General features: G+C 34.6%; 1 protein-coding gene across 1 annotated transcript; it reads right to left on the reverse strand.

The window, feature by feature from the left end:
- Positions 1–11,756: 11,756 nt before the first annotated feature.
- LOC18604398 (nudix hydrolase 4-like) lies at positions 11,757–13,636 on the reverse strand. The gene is made up of 4 exons (XM_007036860.3): positions 13,123–13,636; positions 12,549–12,741; positions 12,325–12,453; positions 11,757–12,214 (listed from the first exon to the last, which is right to left on the reverse strand). The coding sequence occupies exons 1-4, from the start codon at positions 13,305–13,307 to the stop codon at positions 12,083–12,085; spliced, it is 639 nt and encodes a 212-aa protein (XP_007036922.1). The 5' UTR covers positions 13,308–13,636; the 3' UTR covers positions 11,757–12,082.
- Positions 13,637–13,870: the final 234 nt, after the last annotated feature.

A 13,870-nucleotide genomic window follows, 5' to 3' on the forward strand; every position in this document is an offset into this window, starting at 1 on the left:
CTTTATGAGCATATACTTATACACTGCTTGATTGTTCACAAGCCACTCATGGCCATCCAAATTCAACCTCTTATAGTAAGTCAAACTAGTATATTGTTCTTATGCTTTTCAATACACTTCCAAAACACTTAAACACATCCTTTAATAGAATTTTGTTGAGGACTTAGACAATCAAAGGCTTATCTTCAAAGCCACTCATAACTTTAACAATTTAATGTATGTTCGATAACATTTAGCTCATTGACCCCATTGGACATTATTTTAAGATCTCCCAAGGTGTCCTTGCTCTTATTTCTGATCGAACTAAACTAACTTAATATATTTGAATTGATTATCCTTAAGCTTCTTATGCTCATCATAACAACTTCTATGTTTCACCCATCATTCATCTTAATGACTTTCAGCCTTTCACAACACACTTCTCATACATGTTAGGGCATTCTCAATCTCATGCCAAGCCTATAGTCATGTAACCACCAATTAGGTTAAATCCTTCTATGGGATATCTCCTTCCATACGATGCATGCAAATCACAAGATGTACAACTCTAAGTGTATACCTTCTTATTGATAACCTCCATATATTTCATGGTCATGAAAACCACAATTTGCAAAACTAGCTTTCTATCACAAGTTTGTGATCGAAACATTATTCTCAACATATCTCAATTTGGACATATTTCACTACTAACATTCATATACCTTTACCATAACATTTAGTGCAAATTTGATGGAGGAATGATCTCTAAATAACTCTTAGGTACATAAATATCAAAGTGTCCTTTACCTTGCATTGCGATCTTAACTCTACTCATCAATCGTTAACCATTAACATTGGTAAGGTGGACAATTCACTTAATTGTTGCATCTCACCTTTGCGACCATAAGATCCAAATTCGTAAACTTAGGATGCAGAAGCTCCCTCTTCGAGCTTATCCAAAAGTCAACATTTTCTAAATCTCTTACCTTTGGAGAAACAAATTAAAGACTAATCATTTACATCATAGGTTGCATACTGAACCATATAGACTTTTAAAATGATCTTTAAAGCAACTTGTATATTAAGCTCAAACATAGAACTCCATATGACATTTAGACTAAAATCAACACTTTTAAGTCATTTAACTTCAAGCTACCAAATCCACAACTAGTCCTTTAATCTTTTGGCTTCACGCTAAGCATAGCAAAATTCAAGCTCATCTTTAGAGCAGATTTGTTTACTAGCCTTTTACTTGATGACCACAAATCATTTATAACAATCACTATTTACTCCAGTCAAGGTACGCCCCTCATTACCATTATCCCACGTGCTGCTTTATATTGACCTCAAATACAATTCATAGTTATCTAATTTTCTTTCCATCGACCATCATGGGCTCAAATTATAACTCCACTTAATGAACAAGTTATTACAAATCTATTAGTCCAACTCCACTTTCCTCCATCCTTAGTCGGGGGGATATATCATTACATTAACCTTTTATTAGAAGCATTTGCTTAAAATTTTGCCAACAACCGCTCATGTCTTGGGTGGCATCTCAAACCTAGATAACGGCATCACTTATGACCTTTATATAACATTAGCAATAGGAGTTTATATAGCCTCCTGTCTATGACTTATGCTGCAGTCACAAATCATAAAGAAGACTCTACACTAACTTCGACAACTCCCCTAACTAACACAAGAGTTCCTAGGACTCGACTAAACCTAGACTCTGATACCAACTTTGTCACAGCTCAAAACCCGAGCCATGACCGACACATGGGCCCAATAGGCATAGCCCACCAGGCCCAAGCAAGTCTCTCTATGTAAACCTTTTAGTAGTCCATCTATCACTTTTTTTTCTTTAGGATCTAAAACTCGTGATTTCTAATAACAATATCTTCAAATTTAAATCGTGAAAATCAAGTACATATAAAGTTCACAACAAATCTCACAATTTATATTAAACCATCATATATAAACATACAACCGACCCTTGACAACCAACGGAGTGACTCTGGGCATGGGTGCTATCATTAAAAGTCGCAGTGAACCTACAGAAAGATGAATAAAAAGAGCACCTCAACCTAGGATCCAACTACCTTCGATCCTGAAAACTAAAACATGAAGTTGAAAAAAATGAGTATAAACCCGGTGAGTGAACATAGGAAGGGAACAAGCAAACGATACGGAAGATCTTTAGAAAACACGATACACTTGTATTGAAACCATGCAATTTGTATATCATAAACAAACTCGATGCCATGTTGACTTTTAAATCATTTTAAAACATTTAGGAAATTCAACTTTCAACATTCAATGCAATCACATTTCAAACATGCATGAAACACATCAAGGTCAATCCCAACCAGACAACTTGGCTTAACGCATACAACTGCCATCCTCAACTAAGCTCATGTGCACTCTCACACCACACATTTCAAATATCATCATCATGTGCTCTCCCACACCACACATGGCATATATCATCATCATGTGCTCTCCCACACTACACATGGCATATATCATCGGCGTGTGCTCTCTCACACTGCACATGGCACATATCATCGACATGTGCTCTCCCACAAAGCACACTACCGGCACCGTCATGTGCATTCCCACACCATACACACACGGTTATAATTATCATTCAACATTACATTTCCATGCATGGCACACATAACAACATGTAACAAGAATCTTTGCATAACAATACATCACATGCCACAATTCAATTGGCAATTCAACACAATATTTCAAATACGTAATTCATTACATTTTACTTTTAAAAACGTAGAAGTATCACTTGTGAAAGCTTGTTCTCGTGCATAAATTTTAAAAGAGCCAACCGAGGATATTCTAACATTTCATTCAACACATATGCATTTGTTCAAAACCTTTTAAATTCAAGTTCACTCACCTTACAAAACTAGCACCAACAAGGTCCTAATCCAAGTAAGCCCTGAAGTACCATTAGCACTTATATTTGTCAACAAACCATAACAACCTCAATTACGTCATAAATTGAATCTAATAATTCCAATAAATTTACACTAGACAATCTACACTTTAACCTAACATTTAACCTAAAATTCTTGTCTAATTCACAAACCCATTAGACCAACTATTCCAATTTAAAGTTTCTTTACCTGGATGAGCTTGGAGGTATATAGATCAATAGAAACCTAATATTTTCAAGAAAAGAAATTTGAAGAAATTAGGAAATAAAATTTGAAAATATTAACCCATAAATTCTAAAATTCAAGAGTTGAAAATATATACCTTTTGGCTTTAAAAATAAAGATCTGAAGTTGAAAGTTCAAGTGATGATGAAAGTGGAGTAGAAATGGAAAATAAGGAAAAGAAAGAAAGATTTTTTCTTTCCCCCTCCTAGGGTTTGGTTGTGCTGAAAAATGGGGTTGAAATTTATGGGTTTGGTGCACAAGGAGGTAGGAGAAGGAAGAAGTAAGAAAAGAAAGGAAAGGAAAAGAAAAGAAAAAAAACTTGATTTTTCATGGTGACGAGGAAAATCACATTGGGAGGAAGAAGAAGAAGAAGAAGAAAATGCCTTTTGGAGAGATAAGGATCAACCATGGAAAAAGAAGAAAAGAGTCAAAGCTTTCTTTGGAAGCTTTGACCAAGCTAATGGTAAAATTACTATTTAGCCCTCCAAGTTTTTCATCCCTTTTAATTAAGTCCTCCCACAATATTTTAATTCCAATTTCTTTCTATTTTTCTTCCTTAACACTTGTATCAATAAAATATCAAGTTTTTACTTCACTAACTCGTGTCCATAATATTTAAATATATACTTACCCGCTTGTGCTCTATTTAATAAAGGCATGTGAGCCTCGCTAACGCCGCTTTCCATCAAAATTCATTCTTACTTCTTCTCCCCCACTTGGATTAGTCGTATACTCCTCCTACATGACTACTTTCAACAATTAATAAAATATTAATATTTTAATATTATTTTATTCTAAAATTTTCTCCTAGCCTTCTAAGGCTCCAAAACATCTTATTTTGCCTCGATTCACTTCTGAATCACCTTTTATCTCATTAATTCATCCTTGATAAAAATATTATTATTTAATTACTATTTCCTTTCATGTGAAATATTTTATTCCAAACTATGCCTTTCACCCTTCATCACTTTTAAACACTCTAATTAACCTCAATTGGTATCCGATAAGTTTTATTAGCCAACATATCAAAGTACGGGGTGTTACATATGTGATGCAAAGTAGCATGCATCAGATAGATTTATTTTATGCAATTAATAAATATTATGCATGCAAAAATGAGACCTTAACTAAATCAAAAATAAGAAAAATTCCTCGATAAATATTAAGTCACATGCCATGCATGATTAAGTTGCCTTCCACCATATAGCAAGATAACTTAACTACTGTTTTAATCAAGACTTGTTGAACACACTCAAGGTCACATTTTTACATGAGTATGTTTGAGCTATTAGTGGGTTTTACTCAACTAGTTTCATAAAATTTGGATGCTTGGAAACTTGATTATTATGGAAACTAGAGCCAATGGCTAAGCAAAACATATATGATATGTTTAGGCAATGTGTTGTCACCTAGTTGATCTAGGAGCTGTATAAAGATACAATTGGTAAGCTCAGTTACCTACCTAATCCACCTATCTTGGTTTGTTGAGCACACTCAAGGTCATGATTAGAATGGATAGAGATCCTAGCCCACTAACAGAATCCTTGTAAAAATCTCCCGAAGTGATATGGAGGGTTATCATCTTGAAGAAAATAGTAGGAGCAATCAATTTAAAATTTATTATCTCATCTTAATTGATTATAATACATGATTATTCATAAATGTTCTTCAAATGTCTCGGTTGTTAGAATGCAAATACACATCACTTTATCAGCATACTCAATGCCATCATGAAATCCGGGCCAAAATGTTTGGACTGGTATATCAAATTGAGAAACATTTTCAAATATCTATTAAGAATAAATGTCATTAAGGAAGATATCCTTGCCTTATTGACTAGGTCAAAGAATGAGAAACTTGTAGAAGTTTCACCTTTGACCATGTATAGGATTGAAGTAAATTTGTCTACCATTGATCCGTCATCGTGGGTATTAGATACTGGATGTGGGTCACACTTCTGTAATGACATGAAGGTGTTAGAAATGAATAGAAGATTAATGAAGGGCGAGGTGGTTCTAAGAGTGAGAAATGGGCAAAGGTTGTTGCATCGATTGTAGAGATAGTTACCATACCTTTACCTTCTAGGTTGATCTTAGAATTAAGATACTATTAATATGTTCCTTCCATATCTCAAAATATCATATCTGAGTCATACTTGGCACTATATGATGATTTGAATTAGTATTAAATGTAATTATTGTTCTTTCTCAAAGGGAAAGATGCATTATGGTGTAGGGACACATTTGAATGGTTTCTATATTCTTGATCCTAAAATACCTATACTCAATATAGAGGCAAAGAAAGCAAAGAAAAGTGATCCAAAACTATCCTACATATGGCACTGTAGGCTTAGACACATAATGAAACTCTCTTAACCAAGTTACACAAACAAGATTAATCGATCCATTTAATAATGAATCTTATGGAACATGCGAGTGTTGTCTCCTTGGTAAAATGACCAAGTTGCCTTTCTCCAAAAAGGGTGAACAAGATGGGGTGTTACTTAGACTTATACATTCGGATATATGTGGTTCTATGAATACTAGTGCTAGAGGAAAATACTCTTACTTCACCTTCACAGATGACCATTCTTGCTATGGTTATTTATATTTGATGAAATATAAATCTGAATCCTTTGACAAGTTCAAAGAATACAAAGTTGAGGTTGAGAGACAAACTGGGCAAAGTATTCTCACTTTTAAATCTGATCGAAGAGGATAATATCTTAGCTAAAAGTTTTAGAATTATCTAAAAGATAATGGAATTCTCACACAATGGACTCTTATAGGGACTCCACGACACAATGAGGTGTCTAAGAAAAGGAATCAAACACTATTGGACATGGTTCAATCCATGATGAGTCGTGCAGATTTTTTAATATTTTTCTGGGGATATGCCCTACAAGCTGTTGCTCGTATACTAAACCAGGTTCCTGCCAAATCAGTTGGTAAGACACCATATGAGATATGGAGTGGGAAAAAGCCTAACTTGTCTTATGCTAGGATTTGGGGATGTACTGCTTATGTAAGCGTACAATGTCTAATAAGCTAAGAGCAAATTCATATAAATGTAAATTTGTGGGATATCCTAAAGAAACACACGGATGTTACTTCTATAATCCCACTAAGCAAAAAGTGTTTGTCTCAAGGCATGGTACTTTCCTTAGGAATGAGTTCTTAAATGAAAGGGTTAGTGGGAGTAAAGTTGTACTTGAAGAAGTTCGAGACCCATAAATTGACATTCCATTGGAATTTGAGCTTGAGACTGTGACATCTAATGTTCAAACACAATCTCAAGAGGCACAACCACTCAAAAGGTCTAGTAAGATACGTCAAGCACCAGAGAGATATGGATTTTCCTTGGAAAGGGACGCATTGCCCATAAATGATGAACCTACAACCTATGAGAAGGCAATGTTGGACATTTATTATGAAAAATGGCTAGAAACCATGAAATCTGAAATGGATGCCATAGATACCAAGTAAGTATAGACTTTAGTGGATCTACTTGAAAGGATAAAACCCATTAGGTGTAAGTGAGTCTTTAAGAGAAAGACTAATGTAGATGGCAAGGTGTAAACCTTTAAACCTAAACTGGTAGCAAAAGGTTACAAATAAATACAAGGAATTGACTACAAAAAAACCTTTTCACCAGTTGCTATGTTTAAATTCATTAGGATTTTGCTGGAAATTGCTGCATAACATGATTATGAAATATGACAAAAAGATGTAAAAACTACATTCCTTAATGGAAACTTGTGAGAAAAAGTATATATGACACAACTTGAGGGTCCTTCAATGTTAATGCCAATAAAGTGTGCAAGCTTTAAAAGTCCATTTATGGACTTAAGCAAGCTTCTTGGATTTGGAACATCCATTTTGATGAAGCTGTAAAAAAGTTTGACTTCATCGAGAATGAAGATGAACCATGTGTCTATAAAAAGGATATTGAGAGTGCCATAATTTTCCTAGTGCTCTATGTTTATGACATATTACTCATAGGAAATGATATACCATTGTTGCAATTTATGAAGATTTGGCTATCCAAACAATTCTCCATGAAAGATTTGGGAGAAACAACCTACATTCTAGGAATAAAGATCTATGGAGATAAATCTAAAAGGTTGATAGGTTACTCCCAATCCATATAAATAGACAAGATGATAAAAAGGTTTAGCATGATGGAGTCCAAGAAGGGACACTTGCCTATGTCATAAGGCATCAACCTCTCTAAAGACATGTGTCCAAAGAATCAAAAGGAGAGAGATCGCATGGATAAGATCTTTTATGCTTCAATAATAGGATATATCATGTACGCGATGCTTTATACTTATGCTTTGAGTGTCACGAGCAAATACCAAGCTAATCTTGGTGAAGGTAACTAGATAGCTATGAAAAACATCCTAAAGTACTTACAAAGAACTAGGGATGTAGTTCTGGTCTATGGAGGAGGCAATCTCTAAGTTAGGGGTTATGCGGATGCAAGCTTTCAAACTAACAAAGATGATAGCTAGTTATACAGTGGATATGTGTTCACACTAAATGAAGTTGTAGTAAGTTGGAAGAGTTCCAAACAATAGACGACTACGAATTCTACAATCAAAGCTGAATACATCTCTACATTTGAGGCAGCGAAAGAGGTAGTTTGGATTAAGAAGTTCATTATTAAACTAGATGTGGTTCCTAACATTGTTGATCCAATACCTTTGTATTGTGATAACAATGGAGCCATTGCACAAGCAAAGGAACCAAGGTCTCATCATAAATTCAAACATGTATTGTAGCATTACCATGTGATTTGGGAGATCATTTGAAGATGAGACATTTGCATAGAATGTATACCCATTGAAGATAATATTGTTAATCCTCTCAATAAAGCATTGTCCCAACAAAAGCATAATCATCATGTTGAGAACATTGGCTTTAGTGCTAGTGGGAGATTGCTAGTATGAGTCCTGCAAGCCAATTTCTAGTCATATGGGAATTACATTTTGAGTTATTCATGTATGACATTTTATTAATTTATAATAATTATGAGGCAGTTCTTTATCCATAAGTTGTGATTTAATTACTCCTTACATTTATACAGATAAAACCCATGGAACTATATATGTCTTACAAAGGAATTGTATTAGGATACAATTATGAGATCCTTATGCATCAATAATGCTCAAAGACCTGCACATTACTAGTGAAACAAGCAACTACTCACATAGATTGAAGTATTAAGATACTTGGAACTAGCATGTGAGTGTTTGCCATGGGAGACCGAGTTCACTAAACATGATTCGCCATGAGAAATGCATTTGGTACCTCGCTTAAATGTCTATGCAACACTTCTCATACATCAGTTGTGTAACTACTCCTTAGACTTGAAACACCATATTGTCTTGTATGTGGAGTACTATGCTTTGATTTCATCCAACGGATGCCTAACCAAGGATGCCAAAACAAGATATTTTTGGTATAGTGTGAAGCATATGAAGGTAAATGAATGGTCAAGACAAGAATCATCACTCCAAGTGATTCAAGGGGAAATAACTCCTTAGTTATTGATTGACATTAACTTAATCAAATCCTTGGCCAAGGTAACTAGGAGATTATGAAATGAGTTTCTTAAGTCTCCATAAAACTAATGATTTAACTGCAGGAACAAATATGGAGGTCAATAAGAGTAGGCAGTGCACCAAGCTCTTATCATCTCTAGGATATATGATGAAGGAATGAATTACACTGATAAATTGTACACTGAAAGGTTGTCAAAGTATCTTTTAGCTCTCTTAACAATTGCGTGGTCATAATGCATTGCTTAATACCAATCTTGGTCTATGAAATTGAATGAGTTAATTTAAAATTGAATATGATTTGTTTAAAGTAATTAATTAATAAAATTATAATTCAACTCCATTACCAACATGTTAAGAATATATTGGGTCACTCACAAAGGTTGAAATTTAGAATAAATTGAGAGTGTGATGATTTAAGTTAGACTTAAATCAAATTCTAAGTTTTAACTACTAAGGACCAAATTAAAAGAGTTTAATTAGGCATTAGTTAAATTTTATAATTATTATAATATTAAGGCCTTATTTTGTAAATTTTAATAAGTTTAATAATAAAATTAAACCTAGATATAAATATCACATTATAGCCACTCTTTTTTAAGGCAACAAAAGAAAAAAAAAACTAATAGTTTTCTCTTGAGTGCTGCCACTCTTGAGATGCATTTTTTTTGGAAACTTTTCCATTGATTCTTTGCTAGAAATTAAAGAAGAAAAAAAGGCAAATTGTTGTCCATTTGCTAACACAAGCCTATGGCATAAAACTCTCTCCTTGAAAAGGATCCGTTGTAATCATGTGTGCAACATTGGAGACCAAGCATTTGAGTGGCTAGGATTCTTTCACACAAGAAAGTGTTTACATTTTTCAACACTAAAAGGAATCCATTTGATTATGATATCATTTGAAAAGGTAAAAAGGTTTTTTATATTTTCTATGATATTTAACTTTGCATTAAACAACCAAGTGATCCAAAGGTAGAAGGCGTAGTTTGTATTTTGTTTCAATTTTGTTATTTCGCTACGTTGATGCTTTAATCATGTCGTTCCTAGCATCTTTAACACTAGCATTTTCACTAGCTACCTTCCTTTTACCACTAGCATTTCCACTAGCATGGGCATCACTACATTTAGGCATATTAACATTAGGTATGGAAGAAAATCTGCTTATAGTGATAGGCTTGAATATTGCTTGAAGAGTAGGTATGGAAGAAAATCTGCTTATAGTGATAGGCTTGAATATTGCTTGAAGAGGAATTTCAGGTATGATCTCCAAAGTAAAGGTGGATTTTCTTTGAACCTTGATGCATTTTGAACATATTTAACGCATCAACATCACTTTTCAGCTCAAAGAATTTGTTTGAATTTGTATGTTGTCCTTTAATGACTATACTCATTCTTATGCTAGAGTGAAATCATCAATAATAGCTTTAAATATGTTGTTTGTTAACACGATGAATAGGTATCTATCAAGATCAAAACTCCCTATAGTTCTTCTATTACTATTGCAATGATCCACCTAGTCATAAAATATTTCACTAGCCCTCAATAACCATATATTACAACAAATATATTTTTATTTTAAAGCATGTACATACTCTAATTTTTGCATTAGAAATAGAAAAACATGCAACTAGGATTTGAAAACCCTTGATTACATTCAATCAAGGTTTGACTTACCACAACTAATGAAACTAATTAATATTTTATTTGATTTTTTATGCAAGACAATGTCTTCTTCAAAGCTTGTCTTTTGCCTCCTTTTGGGTTTAGGTGGGTTTAGGTTTAGGGTGGATGAAGACGATGAAAAAGAAGATGAAGATTAAAGTTAAATGAATCTTGAAATTTAATTGCAAAGAAGGATTTGGGTGTTTTAGGATCATCAGTAGTTCAATATTTTTTCAATATTTGTTAATGCCATTTGATATTTTGAGATAAGATGTCTATTTTCAAATTTAATGAACTTGAAATAACTCTTGTGGTTGTAGGGTGGATGTAAATTTTGTTCCTTTTGGTTTCTTCCAGTGATCTAGCTGCTGCAGATTAAGTTTTTGGTTTCTGCAGGTTCTTTTGGTTGGGGTTGGAGGTTCCTGGCCTCCTCTTGGATGTACTTTTTGCATAGCAAATGTCTAATGAAACGGTACAATTATGCTTTTAAAAAGAAATAAACTTGAAATAAATTATGACAATTCTTGACAACTTGAGTTTACTTTATCTTAGTTTTAAATATCATTATTTATTGTCACATCAACAATGCCCACCAATTTAAGTAATTGATGATATTAGGCTACGTGGCTGAATTCTGAACCAAGGACAAATTGTCAAGGTAGTGGCTCGAACCGAACTCTTAATCAATGACATGTGGCTGACCTCCTGATGTGTCCGCAGCAAAACCTAAATCCTAAGGCAAGGTCAAGGTCCAATCTAAGAATCTAACTGCATGGAGTTCTGAAGTCGAATACAAACCGCACTAGCTAGTAACCTTCACTTGAGCTAATGAGAACACCAGCTTCTACAATGCCAGGGTTGCCCTCGTGATGTAATATAAGTATTGGTGCTCAACTTTACCCTTCTTTCAGGCGACCCTTGCCACAAATACTATGCTCAACTATGAACAGAAACCAGATTTCAATCAGAAGCCCAAATTTCCTTCTCTGAACCTGCAAATAGTAAGTATACCTAAGTTTGTCTTATTTAAAGATTTGAGATAGAATTACTTTCACTACCCAGTTGGTCGACATGCAATTTGTTTGCTTCAACTGTAGCTTTTGCGGTAGCAGTCATTGTCTCGTTTCAGATTCTGGTTTGAATCAGTCAAAAGCAAACTTATTTCTGAAATTATCTGGCCAGGTCTGTTCACCTAATCAATTTTGCCATTAATGATTGATTTAGAATTTCTCCAAAAACATTAAAAGTAATGCCACATAGCTAGAGCTCCTGTCTCATGTTGTTTATAACCCATGACAAACATCTATCGTCTTGTTAGGGATAGTTAAAAGCAAATTGCATTGATTCAGAGAAGTCTACTGAGATTAAAGAATGAATCCTCAGAATTTTGTTGAAATGAAGGAATGAATCAAAATTTTCTACATTCTGAAAAGAATAAAAAAAATTGACATTTGTACATCTGAGATGGTTCCCCTGTTTCTTCCAATCATTTCTTCCACCTGTCTCTCCTCAGAACTCAGAGTCCAAAATGGTGGAACAGAAGCAATTGGAATATCCCAAACGAAGAGCATAATCTCCAACGTTCTCGTTCTCTACCTAATTTGACTTCTGATATCTCCTCATTTACATCGATCTATCTTCCTAAATCTCACAAATTCAAAGAACAACCCAATGGTTGCTAGAACGCGTTCTAATTGCAGGCTGTTTTGTTGACTTGCCCTTGGTGCCGCTGCTGCTGCTGCATATGGCGGCGAACTAACTCTTCTAAAGCTTCCCTCATCCACAAATGAGGACATTGCTCTCTGGCTTCTGAGACTGTCACCTACATAGACAAGATAACACAGGTTTAGGTCTTCTATTCTCTCAAACAATCGGACTGACACTTCAGCATTTCTCCTACTATAACTATTAACATATTGCAGCAATACATACCCATTTCCTGTTCCGGATGTTTTCCTCAGGCCAGCGATCTAACTCTTGCTCGACAAGCAAAGGAAACATGTGTCCTTCATGGAATTTGCTTTGCCTTTTGCTCTTATACAACCATTTACCTAATTTACACTGCAAAAATACATCCAAATAATAGAGTTAAAACCAAGAAATGGCATGAAATTTAAGTGAAGAGTTCAATTGAAAACCGTCGGACAGATACTAACTTCAATATTGCCAATAACACCGGCTTCCTCACGCGTCTCTCGAATGGCTGCGGCTTCCATGGTTTCATCTTTTTCCCAACCACCCTTAGGGAATAACATTCCTTGACCATTCTGTGCATTAATTACAAGAACTTCTATTACTTCATCAATTGAAGTTGCTTCTTCCGTTTTCCTATATCTGTATGGAATACACCTGCTCAAAGGAAATAGCGTATTAGAAGCTTTTTCTCCCCCCCTAAAAAAATAGTTATAATTCTATGTTCTTGCCATAACCCAGAAAAGAGAACTGTAAATAATGAGGAAAAAACCCCCTCAAACATGAAAATTATCCCAGATATCTAAAAATTAGATAAATGGAAGGCAGTGTTCTGTGTTCATCAATTGGCAAAAGACCCACTTCAACAAACTGCCCAATTTCAATGTCAGAATGCCATTTAAATTCAAAATAAGCAAAAGTAAATTAGATAAAACCAAACCAATGGAGAAATAGGATTTGGGTTTACGATTTTTCTTGTTGGCAGCATGATAAAAAACAGAAACATGTAAAACGAAAGGGGAGGAAAAGAAAGTTTACCCAACAACTAATCGAAAGCCTCTCTTATCATAGCGCTGCAACTGCCTACCGGTGCGAGGATAAGAAACACGAGAGATCAACTTATCAATCGGCAAAGGCAATTTGACGGGGAGTCTTTCAAGGAGAGACCAAAAAAAGTAAATAAAAGGGGGAAAAGTTGTAAGAAAGCCCGAGATCCCTCCCATGGCGAATTAGGCGACGGTGTAAGAGATGAAAAGGAAAAGACCAGAAATCTTGCAAAACTGGGTTTCTTCGGATGTTTGCAAATCTTCCTTTGTCTCTATATTTAGAATTTGCGCCTCGTAACGATGTGCATCATGTAGAGACAACCTCTTTTCTTTTGTGAGTTAGTTGTAGATAAGAAAGGATTGGTGATTGCCAAAAGGCTGTTGGAAAAGAAGTGAGTTTGGTCTGTGTCTCCCACCCTTAACTCCTTTAATAGGAAAGTGGGAAAGGACACGAGGAAGGAGGAAGGAAACCTTCTTCAAAACCGACGCGCCTAAACGCTCCCACCTTCAAGATATTATTTTCAACAAGTTTAAATACGCAATTCAACCTTTACTTTTATTTTATTTTATTCAATTAAGCAACTTGTCTAATATAAGCTTAATTTAAATGGATAATACCATATTATTAACCCTTCAATTAACTCACTTCTATCCAGAGGCGTAGGGGAGGGGACAATTTTAAAAATTTTATAACTTACTCTTATTCTTTTGAAATTTTATAATTTCATCCCTATAAAAAT

The sequence above is a fragment of the Theobroma cacao genome, chromosome 3 (genome assembly GCF_053813885.1).
Source record: "Theobroma cacao isolate CCN51 chromosome 3, ASM5381388v1, whole genome shotgun sequence".
Classification (NCBI taxonomy): Eukaryota; Viridiplantae; Streptophyta; class Magnoliopsida; order Malvales; family Malvaceae; genus Theobroma; species Theobroma cacao.

Bases quoted from the DNA above. Each gene is read 5' to 3' on its own strand.
- LOC18604398 (XM_007036860.3), bottom strand. From the start codon at position 13,307: ATGGGAGGGATCTCGGGCTTTCTTACAACTTTTCCCCCTTTTATTTAC. The intron at 12,742-13,122 runs GTAAACTTTCTT...TCCTTTGAGCAG, and splicing joins GGCTTTCGATTAGTTGTTGG to GTGTATTCCATACAGATATA. The intron at 12,454-12,548 runs GTTAGTATCTGT...GTATTTTTGCAG, and splicing joins GTGTTATTGGCAATATTGAA to TGTAAATTAGGTAAATGGTT.